General features: G+C 41.6%; 1 protein-coding gene across 2 annotated transcripts in view; it reads left to right on the top strand.

Moving 5' to 3' along the window:
- The window catches only part of MYOF (myoferlin), a 188,929-nt gene that overhangs the window by 118,713 nt on the left and 50,768 nt on the right, over window positions 1-19,448 (top strand). For both annotated transcript variants that reach the window (XM_088842143.1, XM_055425068.2), the window contains 8 exons: window positions 1,944-2,050; window positions 4,445-4,637; window positions 6,120-6,275; window positions 9,244-9,375; window positions 11,267-11,430; window positions 13,919-14,033; window positions 15,580-15,685; window positions 17,066-17,211. In XM_088842143.1, the coding sequence (XP_088698269.1) occupies window positions 1,944-2,050; window positions 4,445-4,637; window positions 6,120-6,275; window positions 9,244-9,375; window positions 11,267-11,430; window positions 13,919-14,033; window positions 15,580-15,685; window positions 17,066-17,211 (1,119 nt within the window). The remainder of the gene's footprint in view (window positions 1-1,943; window positions 2,051-4,444; window positions 4,638-6,119; window positions 6,276-9,243; window positions 9,376-11,266; window positions 11,431-13,918; window positions 14,034-15,579; window positions 15,686-17,065; window positions 17,212-19,448) is intronic.

Genomic DNA, 19,448 nt, shown 5'->3' with positions numbered 1-19,448 from the left:
GAGGTTCAGTGGTACTGGGGGACCCAGGTTCTTGCCCCCTCTACCTTGTTGCTCTGCTGTCACTATGGCATTGTCGTTATTTGCAAGAGAGAAGCAGCTCACCACTACACCACCCCTTCAGCCTGAAGGAAGGGGGAAAGAACGGGAGAAGATGACACAGCTCTCCCCTTCAAGGGAAAGACCCCGAAGTCACACACTTGATTTCTACTCATTTCCCACTGGCCAGAATCCAGTCATACAACCACATCTTACTGCAAGAGAGTTGGGAAATGCGGTCTCAGGCCCGTGCAGGCATATGTCCAGGTGCAAGTTCACGTACTGTGGAAAAGAGAGAATGGATGTTGAAGCAGAAGGACAGCTCACACTTTCTTCCATAATTTGTATGTGGAATGTGGTGTGGAGAATGGTTCATTCCAATAGAAATATCACAACCCTTAGAGCTTTGCTGTCAAAGCAGTAAAAATCTCTACTGTGGAAGAAGTGGGTTCAGAGGACTTTCTGTTGGAGGGGGGAGAGTCCCTCTGGTGGGAACTTGGATAGATGTGACATCTGTGGTTATCCATCTGGTTGATGTTAATGAGAGGAGGAAAACATGGTTGGGATATTTCTAATAAAGTCAAAGATACTAAGTTATTTCTGTCAGGTACTGAGAAAATCCATCTGGTATTAGTGTTTTGATTTCCAAGTTATATGAATATTAATTTTTCTAAGATTTTCCAACCTCTGTCAGCTTTGTACCACGATGCGGAGGGGTCCTGGAATATACTTGAGCTAAGACTCCATGGCAAAATCTGGAAATGTTGTTTTATGCTTCAAAGACAATATTGAAGAGAACTGTACATTTAACTTAGGCATAATTGTCCACATTACAAAGTCACAACTGATACACAGTGTGGTTGTGGTGTTAATTTCCAAGTTTCCATCTCAAGGGACTGGGTGGGAATTGGTCACACCTCTGTTCTAATTATGTTTTGGGTATTTCCAGCTTTTTTCATCTTCAGTCTTTTCATCAGCTCTCTTCACTGTCCTAATTCCATAATAATCTGGACAGGACGGTGGATTTCCATGATCAGACTTTTGGGGACCATGGTGGGCTCTCCCTCAACCTCTGTTGGTAGATGCTCAAAGTGACACAATACTATGTTCTGGGTTTATCTTATACTTTCTGTGGCCCAACTCTGGAACCACAGTTTCTCTAAGGAGCCCTGGTTCCTTTTAGTGGGAGAGGAATGTAAAGAATAGTATCTGGCAGCGTTCACTACTACGGAGATGTCTTTGCTTCTAGGCCTTCTCAGCAGACACACCCATGTGTATATTTTATATCTCTCTGTATACTGAATGCAGTGAGTTTATAAGGATGACTTCAGTTCCATTTTATCGATAATATTACGGGGTTTATTCTAGTCTTCCCTATTTCCATATTTATAGCTCCCTTCTCCAGCTTCCATTATCCTCAATATATTTTAGTTCTCCATAGGTAAAGTACTGGGAAAAACAGATCTAATTAGAGTTTGATATACTTATAGTTCTTCCCTTCCTTCAAACTGAGGGAATCACTGTGCTCAAAAGTTATTTGGGCTAATTTAGTGTATTATGTTAATCATCTGAAATATAGTTAGGCTCACTTGTTCTGTTTTACATTCCATTTTAGGGTTCCTTCCCCCTCCCTTGTTGGTTTTACTATCTGAATATATGAAATTTGCTTCATTTCAAAGGTCAAAGCTATAGGAAAAGGTTGTCTTATTACTTTATATATCAGTATTGGTTTCATTTTGAAGAAAAATAGTGTTAATCTGTGGGGAACATGTTAAATGCAAAGGAAAAAAAAACCCTTTCATTTTTCTGTTAAATCTTTTGTGTCTTTTTCTTGAAAATAAAAGTTAAACCTTTTTCGGGTATAATGAACAATTACCAATTCTTTCTCCCCTCTGCATATTCTTCAGCAATCAAACATAGAGGCTCTAAAAGCAGGAATACAAGGGAAAACTCCTTCAAACCAGTTGGCACAAATATGGCAGAAGCTCATCGATGAAGTTATAGAAGACACAAGGTACAGTGATCTTACTTGTACTTTAGAATCCCCAGCTGTGCTCCCCTCTCTTAAAGTGTAAGACCAGAAGAGTCTCTAGAATTTTCTAGTGTTTGCCCGAAAAATAGTTTGAATCAGCCAAGTTTCTCAAAAGGGAAGAGTCTGTGATTCACCAGCAGGAAAAGCTCTGCTTTCTGCTGGTGCCAACTGTAAAGCAGCAGCGGAGGGAGGCTGAGGCCCCTTCCAGGAAGTCGTCCCAGTGCAGCCTCGGGTGAAGGGCTGGGCAGGGGAAGGGCTGGTCTGTCTGGCCTCTGCCTCCAGGCAGCCCTGGTGTGCCCACCACCCCAGGAAAGGTGACTCCTGGCTCCCACAGAGAATGGGATCTGATGGTGGGGCATTGATTTTACCGTTTAGAACAGTGTTCCAAGTTCATAAACACATCTTTCAGAAACAGCGGTTTTACTTACTCTACTCTCACATGCCTAAGAGTCCTCTGGCCAAGCCTTCTTTAGGTGAAGCTGGAGAACTTTTACGACTTGGGGAAACTGTTCAGATCTCTGGGCATTTGGAAATCAAAGGAGGGAAGTGATCATTCTAAACTCATTTTAAATGTTGGCCAATAAAGCAGTGGTCAGAGAAGTCCCCAAAGAAAAGCATATTGAGTATTTCAGAACTTCCACTAGCAAGAACCAGTGCTGTCCACCCACCCCACCACCCTCCTTGCCTCTGAGTGGACGAACGCCTTAACATTGTCTTCTAGTCTCCTTGTGCCCTCTAGTGGTTTGGCTAGGTAATTGTGATGCAACTGAGATTAAAGTGCAGCTGGAAGCTTGTTTAAATGCAGAGAATTTATATCTGGGTCCTAAGAGGTCATCACTTCCAATCTTCTTATTTTGTCTACATAAGAGGCCCAAAAAACAGAAGCCCAAGGAGGTGAGGTGACTCATCTGAGGCCCGGAGTTGGGTTTATCAACTTATTTTCCTACCATGTGTTTCCCACTGCCGTATCTATCTATTGAACATCTTATGTGTGACCTTTGAGCTACAGCTTCCATCTATATTTTTGCCTCAAAGAATCATTTCAGGGACTTAAACCTTCTAATGTATTGCCATAATTACCAGTGAAGCCAAAGAATAACATTTGGTAATACCTTTCGTATAGAAAATGCCTATGAATTTCAAGGCTTGTTGAGCAAAACACAAAAATATTTATTTATACTTTTTTTGAAGAATCAAATTGGATACGTTTTAATTTTAGGAAATTTATATTTAGGGAAGTCAGCTAGGATTTCCTTAAGAGTCTGGGTGAAATTCTAACCAATGAAAGTTCTAGGCAAAGACAGTGAGAGTGGAATTTCCTGGAACAGGTGACAACTTCACTTTGGCCCCATCAGCAGCCCTGTTGAGAGCGAGGCCAGGGCAGAAAAAGTCTAATTCTGGCTCCAGCTCAGCTGTTCTAGTGGGAGCTTGACCTATACAAGGGGTTCTTGCCTTTTTAGAAGGGAATGGGCCCCTTTGATCATCTGATGACAGTGATGATGGCAACATCATTTAGACTGTGTGTGTGTGTGTGTATGCATGCACTCTCAGTCGTGTCCGGCTCTTTGAAACGTCACAGACTGTAGCCCACCAGGCTTCTCTGTCTATGGAATTCTCCTCACAAGAATGCTGGAGTGGGTTGCCATACTCTGCAGTAGACATTGCTCTAAAGGCTCGCCATATATCAATTTACTTACTTCTCACCACAATGCTAAAGGTAGATATTATTTTCCCATACTTGAGGATAGGAAAACAAAAGATTCAGTAACTGGTCAACATCACAGAAGTAGTAAATGATGGAGTCAGGACTTGTACCCAGATATTCTTCTCTAAAGCCTCTGGTTTTCATCATGATGCCATCTTTATCATGATGTCACCCTGCATGCCAACCCATACAGACACTTTTCTTTATAAGTTTCAGGGAGCCACAGACCTCCAGAGGTCCAGCATAGACTGCCTAGGGGTGCATGGGCCCTAGGTTAAGAAATCTTCCACTAAATAATCTCCAGATGTCCCTTCCTTCTTCATTTTGTGGGTCTGTACAGTGATCATAGGAAGCAAAAGAAGGGAAGGCCAGTTCTTCCGCGCTGTTGCTTCTGTTTCCATCTTTTCTCAGTGATTCCACAGGCCTTGGGTCAAACCCAAGGAATGGAATTTTCATCCCCTTGCATGCCCATGAGAGTTATGAGAGTCTGTCTGGCAGGTCTGCTCTGCCAAAGCCATGTACATTCACCTTCAGCTTTAATGTGGTCACTCTTGTAGAGTCTGTTAGGAAATTGGTGTGGTTTGCAAGATTGAAACCAATTATAAATCAATTTGATAGTTCTGAAACCTAATAAGCCATTCTGCATATTCTATTTTGTTTTCCCATTTTAGATACACGATGCCTCTCACAGAAGGAAAACCTAATGTCACGGTTCTTGATACTCAGATCCGAAAGTTGCGATCCAGAGCTCTCTCTCAGATACATGAAGCAGCTGTGAGGATGCAGTCTGAGGTCCCAGAGGTCAAGTCCACATTGGTGGAAATCGAGGACTGGCTCGATAAATTAATGCAGCTGACTGAGGAGGTAGGGCTTTTAAACTTCATCCGATATGGAAGTGGGATTCTGCAGAATGGTACCAGGGGTAGAGATGGTATTGGGAAAATCTAGTACATTATCTTAGACAATGAGCAGACCTGATGGATGATGAAATCAAGGAGTTATTAGACTGAGGTGCTATGGATAAACATCACTGAGGTCAGGGTAGAAGAATTTTGAGTTGGTTGTCCTGGAAATGTCTTCATAATGGACACGCTGTCATTGTCATGGTACAATCAGAGAACATTTCAATTAGAGTGATACAGTAGCAGATCTGTGTGGTACCTTTGGCTGGGATCGAGAAGACCTGGCTTTGAATCCTGGATCTACCATGCGTAACTTTGGGCAAGGTATTCGATCTCTCTAAGCCTCAGTTTTCCCATAGATTAAATGAAGAGAATTTCCCTGGTGGTTTAGTGGTTAAGAATCCACCTGCCAAGGGGACACGGGTTCAATCCCTGGTCCAGGAAGATTCCCCATGCTTCAGAGCAACTAAGCCCATACTCCACAGCTACTGAGCCTGAGTGCCACAACCACTGAAGCCTCTGCCCTCTAGAGCCCATGCTCCCCAACAGCACAAGAGAAGCCACCGCAGTGAGAAGACCATGCACAACAAGGAGTAGCCCCTGCTTGCCCCAACTAGAGAAAAGCCCGCATGTGGCAATGAAGACCCAGCGCAACCAAAAATAGAAGAAAGACATGTCTAAAATAAATAAATAAATGGGGAGAAAAGTAGTACTCAGTTTCCAGCACTGCTTAAGGAAGTTAAGATGAAGGGTGAAAAGGCCTTAGCCCAGGGTGGGGCACACAGTGAGTGCTGGACTAATGTTGGCTGCCACTGACCGCTGTGGGTTGGAGGAACAAAGGGAGTAGGAGACCCCTCCCCCCTGACCTTCACAGATGGCGAGCTGGAGGGCAAGTTGTGATACATTTGTGAGTAGAGGTACCTTTGAAAAACACACGTGATGACAGGAAATTTTTATTTTTCACTTTCTATGCGTTGTTACTTTCAAAGTTTTTTATGGTGAACTTATATCAGCTTTAGAATCAGGAAAAAAAGAGGTTTTAAATAACTAAGTTAATATTGCACATTTGGAAAACGTCGGATTGTGAGGTAGAGATGCTCTGTCTATGCCCTGTGAAATAGATGAAGCCTATAACCCCTTGACTGCTGTGGACATCTTTCTTCAAATGAAGGGAGGGATAAACTGTATTTCACACAGTTTCTCTGTCAAAAGGGCCTTTGGCAGGTGAAGGCCCTCTGCTTTCCTCTGTTCCCTTTGGCCAATCACAGGCCAACAACCTGTGGTCCTAGAAGACATGAGCCTCAGAAGAAATTTTGGCAGCACCCTAACCACATTGTTTCTTTGATAAATGGAGCCCTGAGGGTCCAGCCTGCAGGCTCTGTAGTGTTTCTGCATTTTGACTAACTCTAGCTTTGCCTCCTGTTCCATCCCCTCCTGTGACCAGCCTCAGAACAGCATGCCTGACATCATCATCTGGATGATCCGGGGAGAGAAAAGATTGGCCTACGCACGCATTCCCGCGCATCAGGTTTTATACTCTACCAGCGGCGGGAATGCGTCTGGGAAGTACTGTGGGAAAACCCAGACCATCTTTCTGAAGGTATGGCTTCCTCACTTTGTAACATGAAGTACTTGAATACAAACCCCATGTTCCCAGGAAGGGCTGTTCTATAATTTGCCAGCCACTGAATGGCTAGGGCAATCCTGATCCATTTCAGCCTCTTCTGGTCCTTCCTCTAGGGTGGTAATTACCAGAGTGGCTTGAGGTCTGCTGGCTTCAATCAAGGACACTTCCGCAAAGGTCTCTGTGACACTAATATTAATATGGCATTGTGAATGCTTTGCTTTCTGGCATGAATTTTCCACTTCTAATGTCTCTTGTGAGGCAGTGCCACTCTTGCCTTCCCTACTAGTGAGTGAGTGGGAGACAGAAAAAATACAAAGGTAATATAGATAGTCCATGCAATCTATGCTCTAATCAAATGGGTCCTCATATTGAAAAAACTTTGAGAATTACTACTTTAGGGTTGGGGTTCTGAACGTATTTGGAGACACTGACTCCTTTAAGAGTCTGATGAAAGCTATTGGCCCTGTCTTCCAAAATAACACACATCTCAGATGCCTCCAACATTCTGCATATGATTCAGGGGCTTTGTTCAGTTCAGTTCAGTTCAGTCACTCAGTCGTGTCCGACTCTCCGCGACCCCATGAATCACAGCACGCCAGGCCTCCCTGTCCATCACCAACTCCCGGAGTTCACTCAGACTCATGTCCATAGAGTCGGTGATGCCATCCAGCCATCTCATTCTCTCTTGTCCCCTTCTCCCGCCCCCAACGTTTCCCAGCATCAGAGTCCTTTCCAGTGAGTCAACTCGTTGCATGAGGTGGCCAAAGTATTGCAGTTTCAGCTTTAGCATCAGTCTTTCCAATGAACACCCAGGATTGTGTAGAACCCATCAGTTCACCCATCAATTCATCCCAGGACCCTGGATTAAGAACTTCCCTTGTGTGCATAAGAAGAACCGGAGGAGGTTGGGGATGGAAACAGAGAGATCCAAATAGTTGCCAGATACAAGTTTGACATCCCTCTTCCTTCCTGACTCTGCCTGAGTTCCTTAGAATATCGGGAACGGGGGAAAAATCGAGAGAGAGAACAGCAGTCACAGGAGAATGTTCCATTAAAACAGGGAGATATATGCTAACTTTTAATAAATGCACTCTTTGCTCTTTAATCAAGAGGGTGAAAATAGAACCAAGGTGATTATCTTCTTTCAAGTGTCTCTTGGTGAAATAAATTTTACTTAAGATAGAACCACAATTATAATTGACCTCATGCACTGCATGGAAGCAAACTGATTAATAAAACTTCACAGCGGATGGGAGAGGAGGCAGAGTGGTATTCTCTGTATTGGGTTTTAGAACTCAGTGGATAAACAGCAAAATGTTTTTAAGAGAATGTTGTATATATGTATCGATTTTGTTAATACTCATTATCCAGTTTAGGTAGTCATTTAAGTCAGTGGTTTCTTTGTTGTTGTTGGTCTTGAGACCTCTCTTCACTCTCAAAAAAAAAAAAAAAAAAATCACTGGAGACCCCAAACAGCATTTGTGTACATGGTCTATCTATCAATATTTACTGTAATAGAAATTAAAACTGAAATTAAAAAGTATTTATTTTAAGATAACTATAATAAATCCATTACATTTTAACAAACTATATTTTTATAAAATATAACTATTTCCTTTTAAAAATCAGAATGCTAAGTGATACTGTTTTGCACTTTTTCAAACCTGGCTTCAAGAAATATAACTGAATTCTCAAAATTGCTTCTACATTTAGTCTGATGCTCTGAGTTGCTTGGTTGAAGTGTATGAAAAGAAACTGACCTCACATATTATATGTATTTGGAAAAGGGTGGAGTATTTGAATAACTTTTACAGATAATTGTGGATACTTATTTTTGATACAACACCAAACTCAAGCGGTAGCTTTTAAAAGATTAATTGCAATGTGGAATCTGAAACCATTTCAGTGAACTTTTCATTCTCTGCTACATTAAAATCCATTGGTCTGCCTTGTACTTTGAATGACTCTTTTACCCATGCCTGATTTTTGTAACATAAAGCTTTCATCATTTGGAAAATATTCATTCACTGATTTAGGCAAATCTTCCTAATGTTGACACATTTCATCATACAATAAAAAGTCACATTAATATCATTTATAATAAAAGCTCTTATGTATTGGGACGCTATCAGGTTCACCCACTGAGGCAGAAACACACTTTCCAAAATTCTAATTTTTAACTTGAAACCTTGAATTTTATCATTGGCAACAAAATACAGTCACTTATTGTCCTTGACATGACAAACTCACTTGTTTATGTTCAAGAAAACATCTGCCCCATATCCAAGTATGAATAACTATATTGGGCAGCCAATTGCTGTTTCAGAAAGAAAAGATATTCCATTTTTTAAAAAAGTCTAGTTCAGTTCACGGCTCTATTGCACAAGAGTCTTTTCTCAAAACGTATACAAATATACAGCAGAATTTCATCATACAAAATATTAAAAAGACATGTATTTGGATATCATGATTTAGGATTAGCCGTATTTACTGCTTTATCAAAGGAATTCATAAGTGAAACTGGCATTTTGTTTTTTTCACTGAGAATGAAGAACACTATTACTACCAGTGCAGTTTGGTGTTGCTGCCTTGATTCCTGCTACAGAGCTTGGGATTCTTATCCACGCTTGCTTTTTTTTTTTTTTTACCATCAGTGCAAATGTCAATACAGTGAAAAAAGCAAGTAGCATCCTAGTATTATTAGGAAAATAATTTTGACCTCATGAGCCTCCTGGAAAGATCTCAGGGACACCCAGGTGTTCCTGATTGAATTGTTATTTTAATCTTTGTAGATGGGTCATTTGGAAATATTTTAGCTGCACAAACAAAATTAGACTGTTGAAAACAATGATTAGACATTCAGTCTACTTTTGTTTTCAGCTTAATATCACAGTCTGTGCTGTGCCTGGCATAACGGCTCATGTTATTATACATCTCACAGTATCCACAAGAAAAAAACAACGGACCAAAGGTGCCTGTGGAGTTGCGTGTGAACATCTGGTTGGGCTTAAGTGCTGTTGAGAAGAAGTTCAATAGCTTTGCAGAAGGAACATTCACCGTCTTTGCTGAAATGGTACATCATTATCTTTTCCTTTTTGTGGGGGAGCACTGTTATGTTTCAATTCAGATGTCAAATCAACCCCAGCATAATCACTAACTAAAATTCCATCCAATGGCCCTTCACTAAGGAGGTTGGGAATGATTGATTGGAGGTCTTTGTTGGGACACCCCAGTGTGATTCACACATAAGCACCCCAGGAGTGAAGAATGCTTGAGAGGTGCCAACCTTGAGAAGCCTGCTTGGGGTCTGGAGTGGTTGTTTTCTGCCATATAGCAAAGCGTCTGGAGTCTTTAAAACATAGAAGACTCGTTCCTCAGTGGGGTTTGACCAAGGCAAAGAAAATGCCGCCTGAATACTTTAAAAACAGTGAGAGATAATTTGTAAATTGTTCACTGGGTTAAAAATCCACTTAGTTTATCCAAAGTCTCATTAGAGTTAAACCCTTGAAAACAATAAACTGTTACATCTGAAAGTGGAGTTAGTTGTATTTCTTTTATTCAAAATGCTTATTGATATAAATGTGTTAGATCTAGTCAGTGGGTGTCTTCTGACAATTTTCAGATGAGTTCCATTCTTTTACAGATGTGCCTTCATGCCCAAATAATTGAGAAGACTGTCTTCATTCTAGCTAAATTGTAATTGTGTTCCTGCTATACTCTACCTGACTGCTGGTTCAGGATTGTAGCTCTGATCTTCTTGCTGGGCAAGAAAACCCACGGCCATCTTTTAGTTTTGTTTTCTTTACCTGGCACATAGTAGGCTCCTGAAAATGAAAGTGAAAGTTGCTCAATCGTGTCCAACTCTTTGCAACCCCATGGACTATGCAGTCTGTGGAATTCTCCAGGCCAGGATACTGGAGTGGGTAGCCTTTCCCTTCTCCAGGGATCTTCCCAACCCAGAGATCGAACCCAGGTCTCCTGCATTGCAGGCAGATTCTTTACCAGCTAGCCACAAGGGAAGCCCAAGAATACTGGAGTGGGTAGCCTATCCGTTCTCCAGAGGATCTTCTCAACCCAGGAATCGAACTAGGTCCCTCACTAGGCCCCTACTCAAATGTCTTCCATCCTCCTTTAGCCAAAAACTCCCCAGCTACTTATGTAAATCATGTTCTCAGTGAGCTCATCAGCAGACAAATGGAGATGTCAGCCCGGACCCAGAGATTCTCACCACTGGCAAATCTCAACCCTCTTTATGATTGACGTAGTGCAAAACCAACCAGATTGTAGATTTATAAATTCTAACTTAGAAAGGAATGCCCTGTAAACCTGGATCTGCCATTGCCACGAAACCTGCTTCCAGAAAGGTCTTGGCCTACTCACCATACTCAAGAAGCAATGAAGGCTCAGAACTTTTTGACCACATAGAGGCAGGGTACTAAAGGACCTTCATTTTTCAGATGGGTCCTTTGGGCTGCCTAGAAAATATACCATTAATTCTAATACTGTTTCCGTAGGGAAATGTGCCCCATGTTCTAGGCAGCCGACTTATAAATAAACTTTTAGAAGACCACAGGTTCATAAATTGAGGACTTTTGTAGGTATCTAAAAGATTAGGTTCAGAGACCTATTTGGAGCCATTCAAAATAATGGTGGAAACAACTAGCATGATATATCAATGTTTACAAAGCACTCTCACAATCATTTGTACGTTTGAACTTCAGAATAATCCTATGAGAAAGGGAGTATTATCCTCAGTTTACAGTTAAGAACACTGAGTTTTAGAAAGATAAATGATTTACCCAAGGTTGCAAAATCAGTAATAGTCCAACTTAGGTCCATACCTTCTGAATATAAAGCTTTTTCACTTCTCATTATTTAGCCTAAGTCCTAGATGGACCTGAAAATTTATATGTTGGCTTTATTTCTTGCTCCCTGATTATGTTTCTCCAATTTCTTTTTAATAGTATGAAAATCAAGCTCTCATGTTTGGAAAATGGGGCACTTCTGGACTAGTGGGTCGTCATAAATTTTCCGATGTCACAGGAAAAATAAAACTCAAGAGGGAATTCTTTTTGCCTCCAAAAGGCTGGGAATGGGAAGGAGACTGGATAGTTGATCCTGAAAGAAGGTAAGTTTTCTATTTTCTGAGAAAAAAAGTATGACAATGGGGTCTTTCCTGAGAAACTGCTAAATCTTCTCCATCATCATTCTTGATCAAATTTATATAACACTTGCTGAGCAGAACTAAGTCCACAGAAACTCATAGAAACTTGAATGATGTCATCAATGTCTCATAATAAAAAAAATATATAAAAAAGCACTTGGTACCAACATAACTGAGAACGTATTACATGTGAATGTGTCAAGCAATGTGTTATTTTTTAAAAATCTGGATTGCAATCCTACAAGATAGGTAGTGTCAAAAATCATGAAGAGCCTGAGATTTTTTATCTTCCTTGCAAGCTAGCTAGGTCACCTGCCACAATTTCGTGGATGTTTGCAGGAGACTTTAGACTCCCAAAGAGAGACAAAGGACCCACTACAAAGAGCAGTACCAGAGTATCAATATTTGCTCTCATTTTCTGAGCCCCAATTCCTAGAGGGCGACAAAAAAGGGCCAGGTGACACTTGTACATGAAGAGGATTGTGTAACAGGAATCCTTTGCTTAGGGCACCCAAATCACTTATAATGTGTAGTAAGCATGCTGGCCCTTTGCTCTGGAGAGAAACAAGGTGTCTTTTGAGGTTGTTCCTCATATAAATATCCTTGAAAAGATAGTTTGTAACAAAAGTTATGTAGCCTATGTTTAGAAATGCAAGACACACAAAGAATGATCTCCCAACAAAAAGTTCCCAACAAAAAAACATTGTTATCTCCACTTTAAAGATGAAACAGACATGCAGAGGCTAAGTCACTTGTCCAAAGGCATAGAGACTGTGGCTGAGTGGTATAGACAGGGCTGGAAGCCAAGTCTAGCCTGGGTGCCAAAAGCAGTTCTAAACCAATACGCTGGAAGGTCTGTAGAAAACAGATGGCCCACTTTAAATGGATGAGTTGTATGGTATATGAGTTATATCTCAAAGGCTATTATTCAAAAGAAAGAAACAGTAGAGGGGGCAAGTATGTGTCCCCTGGAGTCTGGAGGAAACCAAAGGGTGGTTTCTGAGTGTTGCCAGAAGCTTTGGAGCCAGAACACCTCTTCTTTCCACCTCAGGACAGCGTACTTACTTTTGGAGGAAACAAGCTTGTGAAGTTGGAGTTGAAGACCTCAAGCTCGAGTTTGTTCTTTCTGTCCACATTTGCTTCCTATAAGCACACAGGATTAGGGAAGGAGGGAAAGAAGTGTGCTGGGTCTGGTCTGTTAAGTATTTGCGTACAATTACTTTTAACCTTTGATGGGCTTCCCTTGTGGCTCAGCTGGTAAAGAGTCTGCCACAAGAGTTGAACCCTGGGTTGGGAAGATCTCTTGGAGAAGGGAAAGGCTACCCACTCCAGTATTTTGGCCTGGAGAATTCCATGAACTGTATAGTCCACGGGGTTGCAAAGAGTCGGACATGACTGAGGGACTTTCACTTTTAACCTAAGACAGCCTTTTATGGGTTGAATTGGGGTTGCTGGTGAGAAGAAAGGAAATGGGGTTTGAATTAGAAGGAAGGAAGGAAGTTTAGTGAGGACTGGAAAAGGCCAGGGGAACTGGAACTGGAAAAGCTGAAGGTCAGAGCCTGTCAGAGCTGGATGGGACCCCAGAAGCAGCAGTCAGAGAAGCGATGGATAAGCCCAGCTTATACCAAGGGTGGGAACTTTTTGTTTTCTGATTTCCTTCTAGCACTTGATTCTAGGGGAGGATACAGCAGGGAAAAGATGTAGAGACAGTAAAAGAAAAAAGAAACCTCAGTTGAGCAGATACATGGCAGAAAACTTAAGCCAAAGTTGGAGCCTCTCTGTACTTTCCTCTGTGGGTTGTTCCAAATCCAGGAGGAAAGTTGGCACGACAGGGAGGCAATATAGATTTCTCAACTGGCCAAATAGACCATAGAGTCTAAAATGACCTGGTTTGGCTGCCATTCCTACGAAGGAACTAGCCAGAAAACGTAAACCCCTCCCTTCAGTTTGTGTTACCTAGACCAAGCAAACCCCAAGTGAAAGGTTTCCACTCTTGGCCCATGAGACCATCTCCATTCCATTTTTAAAATAGGAGGAAAGAGGGAAGATGACTCTGTTCTTTTGAACTGTTAGCCAAGAGTCAGGCTGAGAAAAAGCTGAAGGGCCCTGACCTGACCCAGAAACAGAAGCCAGGTCCCTAGAAGAAGCTGCCCACAACGGCAGTTTTCCCAGTCCCCACCCTAATTACTGAGCAGAAGCAACGCTGCTAATTTGAGACGTTCTCTGTAATTTAGGTCTCCTTGTTCCAGCCGGCCTTCTTCAAAGGAATGTCAAAAGCTATTAGTACAAAAAGGAGTTTGGAGAGGGGAACCCAATAGGATAAGGGCGAGGAAGGAACAGGGGGCCACCCCAGGGGTGTAGATGTTTTCCGGCCATTGGAAATAGCTGGGGTGGTCAGCGACCACCTTTGGTAAGGTTTCTCCTTTGGTAACACGAGCCTCTTCCCCCACAGCTTGCTGACCGAGGCGGATGCGGGTCACACAGAGTTCACAGATGAAGTGTACCAGAACGAGAGCCGCTACCCCGGGGGGGAGTGGAAGCCGGCGGAGGACACCTACACGGATGCGGTGAGAGCGCCTCTCCTGTGTCAGCTCCGAGAAACCATCACCAGGCACAAGGCGGGGGTCCCCGGCTCCTCTGTCCCATCTCATGTTCTGAACAGTCTTTGCTTTATAACTTAAGCCTCCCAAGCACATCCATAATTGTTTCCTATAGAAAATACATGGAGTCTATTTTAACTAGGTATTGGGACACGGAGACCTGGGTTCAATCCCTGGGTTGGGAAGATCCTCTGGAGAAGGGAAAATCTACCCACTCCAGTATTCTGGCCTGGATATTCCATGGACTGTATAGGCAATGGCGTGGCAAAGAGCGACTGTCATTTTCACTTTCAAAGTCTGGGTTGTGCAGTTTTGGTTTTGTTTTTTACTATATTATGTAAGTAGCTTTTAAAATCATAAATCAAATTCTCGTTTTTTTAGAATAGTCAAACAGCATAAAAGAAAATGAAAAGTAATTATTCTCCCTGATCCATATCCCCCACTCTGAGATAACCATTGAACCACTGATAACAGTTTTCTGTTCCTATACAATAACTTCTTTTTTTACCCACCTGAATAGAATTGTGTCACAGGCACAGTTCCACAACTTGCATTTTTCACATAATGTACCTTGGACGTCTTGAGTTTTTTAAAAAAATTTCTTCAGAGATGTTTGATTATATGCACCCCTCTATAACTGATCCTCTCTTTGACATTTAGGTTGTTTTTTTTTTTTTTACAGTCTTTGTTTTTTATAAGTAATGTGACAATGAACATCCTTCTACATACATTCTTATTCACTTAGGAAAGTTTGCCTGTAGGAGAGGTCTCTAGCTTGGTCAAGGTTTCAGTGCATATAAAATTTTGACAAATATTGGCAAATCACTTTCAAAGAGGCGGTACAAATTTATATTTTCAGCAACAGAAGAGAGGACTTTTTTTCCTAGACACACACCATCGCACTTTAACATCTTTGTCAGTACGTGAATAGATGGTCTCCTGTTGTTCAGCTTTCACACTCTTACAGTGAACCTGTTTTTCTGTTTATCTCCTTTATTTCATTTACTATGTACTTCTTTTTCATACTTCTATCAGTTTTAATACAGAACTTGTCAATATTTTCACATAAACTTTGCTCACTCTTACATGATTAGCATCTACAGCTTCCTATAGCATTACCGCATATTTGAAAACACCTATTTTTTTATGCTCTGTCCATCTCTGATGGGTTCTTTGCAATATAACCCCTCATAAGAGTTGCATCATTTCATAATACTAAATTGAACCATATGAAATTGCTGATCTTTGACCATTTTTAACTTACAAAAAACAGTTTCCAGCAGTTTAGCGTAACATATCCCTTAATAGTAGAAATAGAAAGTATTTTTTTAACAACTACTTACTGTTTGGCAATTGTGTATAGATTAGGAATTTTTCTGAAAAGGTTGCCTATGAAGGTATCAAATTAGCATGTCTATAGTTAAGTGTGAGGAATCCTATCTCACATTTGCCTCTTATTTAACACTGTGGCTTCTTTCTCTTTATTTGTTGTTTTTGTTTGTTTTTTGTAAAGAACGGCGATAAAGCAGCATCACCGAGTGAGCTCACTTGCCCTCCAGGCTGGGAATGGGAGGATGATGCATGGGTCTATGATATTAATCGTGCTGTGGATGAGAGAGGTAACATTTCAGACCTATTACCCGACCAGGGGCTCTCCAGCAATGCCTTCATTAAAGTCAAGTTTTCTTGGGAGGGAAGAGTCTCCCGTTTTCTGGTCTAAGACGGGCAGGGGGTTAGGTATCTGAAAGACAAGCTGGTACTTGGACAAGGGCAGGGTGGTAGGCTCTCAAGATTCAAGGTGACAGACTCCCGGGTAGCTGGACTTCAGGCTGTCAAGGATCCAATGAGAATTTGGGAGGGGACTAGAGTTTCGAGTTTCTCTAACCACGCCATACCCTCCCTGGGAACATCACACTAACTCAGGAGCCCCCTACCTCAGAAAGAAGAACTGCAGAATGCCTTAAAAGTCATCCTATTCAGCAGTAAGGCAGATTATTGACATAGCTTCTGGTAATGATGCTTATCCTTTTCTCTGGCTAGAAATCTAACATTAAATGGAACTAAAACATTTAGAATTGTCCAAAGAGAAAATCTGATTTTTAAATTTCTTCTGAAGAACTAGTACACAGAAAGAACTACCATTAATAAGGAAGATTTCAAATAGGTTATAAGTTTCTTGATCTGGATGCACACACCGGCCCTTCTAATAATAGTTAACGTTGTTGGAGTGCAAACTGTGTGCTGATCATGGTCCTCATGCTTTGCTTGCATTATTTTAATTCATTCTTTTGAAAAAGGTATATTTTACCTTTATGCTGGGGACATTTGGCCCCCAGCATATTTACCAACTTGAAAGAAACTTTTTAAGTAAACAGCCCACATGAAGAGATGCTGGGATTTGAACCTAGTCTGTTACTACACAGGCCATGCCCACTATCACTGTTCCCAAATGCCTCTTGTAGTGGGCTTTATTCTTGTGTGAGTGCATGCTCAGTCGTGTCTGACTCTTTGCAATCCCATGGACTATAGCCCACCAGGCTCCTCTGTCCTTGGGATTCTCCAGGCTAGAATACTGGAGTGGGTTGTCATGCCCTCCTCCAGGGATCTTCCCAACCCAGGGGTCAAACCTGCATCTCCTCTGTCTCCTTGCATTGTCAGGTGGGTTCTTTACTACTGAGCCACCTGGGAAGCCTCACTTTATTCTTAGATGCATTCAATTTCCATGAAAGATATAAAGTATAAACATGGAGGTGAACCCCATGGCCACAAACAAAGCTTCTTGAGGAAAAATCCAGGGGAATAGAGCTTTATTCTGTATGGCTGATTGCACAAGATTGAAAGGAGCAGTGGCATTCAGTCAGGACAGTGGAGAATGTTGGGAGGGGGACAGAGAGTGACTGAGTGTTTCCTGGAACTTTATTTAACTTTATTGTCAAACTTTATTTGGCAATCTGGCAAATGCATCTCTTTTGGATAACCGTTTACCAACTCTGTTCCAGGCTGGGAGTATGGAATTACCATTCCTCCTGATAATAAGCCCAAATCCTGGGTCGCAGCAGAAAAAATGTATCATACTCATCGACGCCGAAGGCTGGTCCGAAAACGCAAGAAAGATTTAACACAATCCACTTCGAGTACCGCAAGGGTAAGAGGAGCAGTAGGAGGGAGCGGGTGGCTCTATCTTCTAGATCACTCAGAACCATAGTTAATCCAGCTGTTTCTACAGAAACCATTTGCCTGAGAAAGTGTGCCCCTACCTCAAACCTACTGATTGAGGATCTCTGGGGGTAAGCCCAGCATTCTATATTTCAACAGCTAAGTCTTCCAGGTGATTCTGAAGCAGGCTAAATAATGAGAACCACTCAAGAGGCACTAATAGAAGCAGAAATTATTTTGGTAACATATTGTAGTAGTGGCAGTGGCTCAGGACTTGGAACAGGACATCTAAGGATTCAAATCCTGGCTTTGTCTCCTTTCTCATCTGCAAAATGGGTATAATGGTTTTTCCCGTGGTCATGTATGGATGTGAGAGTTGGACTGTGAAGAAGGCTGATCGCCGAAGAATCGATGCTTTTGAACTGTGGTGTTGGAGAAGACTCTTGAGAGTCCCTTATACTGCAAGGAGATCCAACCAGTCCATTCTAGAGGAGATCAATCCTGGATGTTCATTGGAGGGACTGATGCTAAAGCTGAAACTGCAATACTTTGGCCACCTCATGCGACGAGTTGACTCACTGGAAAAGACTCTGATGCTGGGAAAGGTTGGGGGCGGGAGGAGAAGGGGACGACGGAGAATGAGATGGCTGGATGGCATCACCGACTCGATGGACATGAGTTTGAGTGAACTCCGGGAGTTGGTGATGGACAGGGAGGCCTGGCGTGCTGTGATTCATGGGGTCGCGGAGAGTCGGACACGACTGAGCGACTGAACTGAACTGAACTGAAGCTTAAGTGGAATAATAATAAATTGAGTGGAACAATAATACTAATAACAATAGTAAGTGGTATGTTTTGTGTGCCTTCTATGATGGTAAGCACTGAATATATATCATCTCCAATCCACAAATCTGCATTTCATTCTCCTTTTATAGACAGTCCTCACAGAGGTTAAATGGATTTGCTTCAGGCTACCCACGTAGCTCAGTTGGTAAAGAATCTGCCTGCAATGCAGGAGACCTGGGTTCAATTCCTGGGTCAGGAAAGATCCCATGGAGAAGGAAATGGCAACCCACTCCAGTATTATTGCCTGGGAAATCCCATGGACAAAGGAGCCTGGCAGTCTATAGTCCATGGGTTCATAAGAGTCAGACACAACTTAGCAACTAAACCACTACCATATGTCTAGTAAGTGATAGAGTGAACTCAGGCTAAGCTCATTCTAAATAGGAATTCTTTCTATTCCATAAAGTGCCTGACTTACAGTAGATGTGATGAAGTGGCTTTTTATTAGTCAGTGAGCTTCTTAGTTCTTTTGTACTTCCAAAGATGGAACCATTCTCATCTTCTTATCATATCTTTTCTTCTAGCTCAGGTCTTTGTTTCTAATAAATAATGGAGTAGAATGAATGAGCTGATGAATGAATATTTGTTTTGCAATCAGCCCTATCCTGATGGGGTGAGAAGTTTCTAGAGGTACTTTGACTCCCTTCTTCCACATGAGAGTGCCAAGGTGAGGTGCAAAGATCACTGAACGACAAGTCAGAAGACCAGAAGCATGGCCCAGTTCTACCAAAGAGTATTGCTGAGAGACTTTGATCACCTTCCCTAACCTTCCTCACTCTTGGCTTCATGAAATATTTCAATGTCACTAGTAACACTGCTAGAGGGTTAATTACAAGATCTTCCTTGACCTGGATTTTCTTTATTCAAAGTTGAAAAAAATAGCCCCTACATTAATAACCTACATGAAACTCTTATTTCTGAAATCATAAATATTATTCAGTATTATTTTACATCTACTAAATCTAGTCATACTTTTAAGATATTTATGTAAAATTTCTACCATTGAAATGTCAGCTACAGGAGGGCAAGAACCCTATCTCTTTCTTCACTGCTTCCTTAGCTCTTAACCCAGACCGCATGGTAGGCACTTATATTTGCTGAATGAATTGAAGAAAACATTGAAAACCGAGATAATTAAATAGAAATCATTTTTAAGATAAAAGCTACCTTAGTCATTATAGTAGTTATTCTAGAAGTAGTATACCCTGATTTACTTATTAGCTATAGAAGTTTTTATCTTAAACACTTAAGCCCTGGGGAGGGTGGCATCATTTCTTCCCTCCATATGTAAAGTGGAGATAATAATGTTTTCCAAACTATATCACAATAGCAGTGTGCTTATGAGCTAGTGAAGTGAGAAAACAGAAAGCCATTTGCAAA

This window comes from Moschus berezovskii, chromosome 12 (genome assembly GCF_049115385.1).
Source record: "Moschus berezovskii isolate FMDL1 chromosome 12, NW_MosBer_1.0, whole genome shotgun sequence".
NCBI classification, from domain to species: Eukaryota; Metazoa; Chordata; class Mammalia; order Artiodactyla; family Moschidae; genus Moschus; species Moschus berezovskii.
This window is presented reverse-complemented; position numbering and strand designations above follow the sequence as displayed.